The 1858-nt window shown below is 44.5% G+C and overlaps 1 protein-coding gene across 1 annotated transcript in view; it reads right to left on the bottom strand.

The window, feature by feature from the left end:
- Positions 1-1284, bottom strand: part of LOC117435360 (transcription factor SOX-4-like) — a 3758-nt gene extending 2474 nt beyond the window's left edge. Inside the window, exon 1 of the mRNA XM_034058447.3 lies at positions 1-1284. This exon is cut by the window's left edge and continues 2474 nt beyond it. Within this exon, the coding sequence (XP_033914338.2) occupies positions 1-681 (681 nt within the window). The 5' untranslated portion in view covers positions 682-1284.
- Positions 1285-1858: the final 574 nt, after the last annotated feature.

Here is a 1858-nt window from a genome sequence, read left to right on the forward strand (position 1 = left end):
GGCTGGGACTGACACAGAAGGGGGGCTGATTCCGTGGTAAACCCTCTTCATTTTCTTTTCTGGGATGTGCTTGGCTGCAGACACTGACCTGGATTTGTAAAAGGAATGGTGATCTGTAGTGACTGCGTGAGAGACATGCTCAGGGAATGCAGATTTGCCCAGTAATATCTTGTGCGGTTTGTTGGATGATTTAGTGCCGCTGCTCTTTTTCAATGAGAATTTAGTGTTAGCGCTGTTGCTGTTTGTGCTGCCAATCTTCTCCCCTTTCTCAACAGGCTTGGAGTTGCTTGACTTCACCTTCTTTCTTGGCCGGTACTTGTAATCTGGATAGTCTGCCATGTGCTTGAGTCGGAGCCGCTCCGCCTCCCGAATGAAGGGGATCTTGTCGTTGTCTTTAAGCAGCTTCCAGCGTTTGCCCAGTCTCTTGGAGATCTCAGCATTATGCATGTCTGGCGACTGCTCCATTATCTTTCGCCTCTCAATCTGGGACCAGACCATGAAGGCGTTCATGGGTCTCTTGATGTGCCCGCTGGGGGTTTTGCACCAAGCCGGGTCCAATTTATCCCCCGCAGATCCTGGAGTCGGGGAGGACGCCATGCCCAGGTCCATTGCTCCCGAGTCGGTAGACTCCCCTGCCAGCACCGTTTCCGTGTTCTCGGCGTTGTTCGTTTGCTGTACCATAGTTGATTCTGTATTTATTTATTTGTTTTTTTTAATAACTTGTGCAGTAAACTATCTGCTTTGAGTGACAGGGTCCAGGGTTTGTTTCGTTTGACAGTTAAACAAACTTGGCTAATAATTAACATTAAAATGTCTCCGAGGTTCACTCTATTTTTGTTTTTGTTATTAGTCCTTCGTTTGCTCAGCGTTTCATCAACAATGGGGAGAAAAGCAACAGCTCTCCTGTCAGTTATGTGGCTGTCCGGCTGTTTGTCAGAGAATCGTCTTCCCCCAAAAAAAATCTGCAGTTCAGATTTCTCTCTGCTGAAGCCGCGTCCAGTTTCTAAAGCTTTTTATCCCAAAGTGGTTTACATAACGGGTTCAAATATAACTCAGACGAGCACCAGTCTTCACTTCTGCTTACAGGACTGGATAAGAAGCTTGTGCAATTACAGAATCTATACTGCTACACCGCTCTTTTTCCAACTTTCTGATATGGAACACTTTCTGCTTAGCCTTCCCTTTTAGTACCATGCGGGAAGAACAAGCGAGTTCAACTCTCTTATAATCCGCCTTCTATCTGCAACTTGAAGCAGACTCTAATTCCGCCTCGCGCAGCTTTATCCTTTCCCACAGCTATTATGCCGACACGATACAGCCAATCGGCTACTGTCTCCAGCCTTCCTTGTGCCAAACCACGCCTTGTCTCTTATCATTGGCTGGGCGGGGAATCTAATAATAATCAGCGCGTGCAATGAGGAGCTTTAGTTCTGACCTCATTCCAGTATACACTGCAAACTTAGTTTTAAAGGAACACGGGGATCTACTTTTTTAGTGATGCATAAAAAAATAAAAATAATAATGTATGATGTTTTAAGCATCTATAATTGAACCCCGACTAATATCACCCGAAGATAGGTTTTGCTTTATGTTGTGTACCAACGCTGAGACCAACTCCAGACAGTGAGTCATAGCTGTACATCTGCATTCTAATTTGCACTTATAATCATTAAAAAAAAAAATGCACACACCAATATAGAAATGGGCTAATTAATACTTGGTACTTGGTACGTGAGAGTGTTACAAAGAGTATAGATCGGTTCTACAAAAGCTGATGCATTGAGCAGCAAAAGAGCTTTCTACACAGTGCTGTAGATTTAGATCTGAGTGCTCGTCTGGCTGTTTATACCGGTAACTG

This window comes from Acipenser ruthenus, chromosome 3 (assembly GCF_902713425.1).
Source record: "Acipenser ruthenus chromosome 3, fAciRut3.2 maternal haplotype, whole genome shotgun sequence".
In the NCBI taxonomy this organism is placed as follows: domain Eukaryota; kingdom Metazoa; phylum Chordata; class Actinopteri; order Acipenseriformes; family Acipenseridae; genus Acipenser; species Acipenser ruthenus.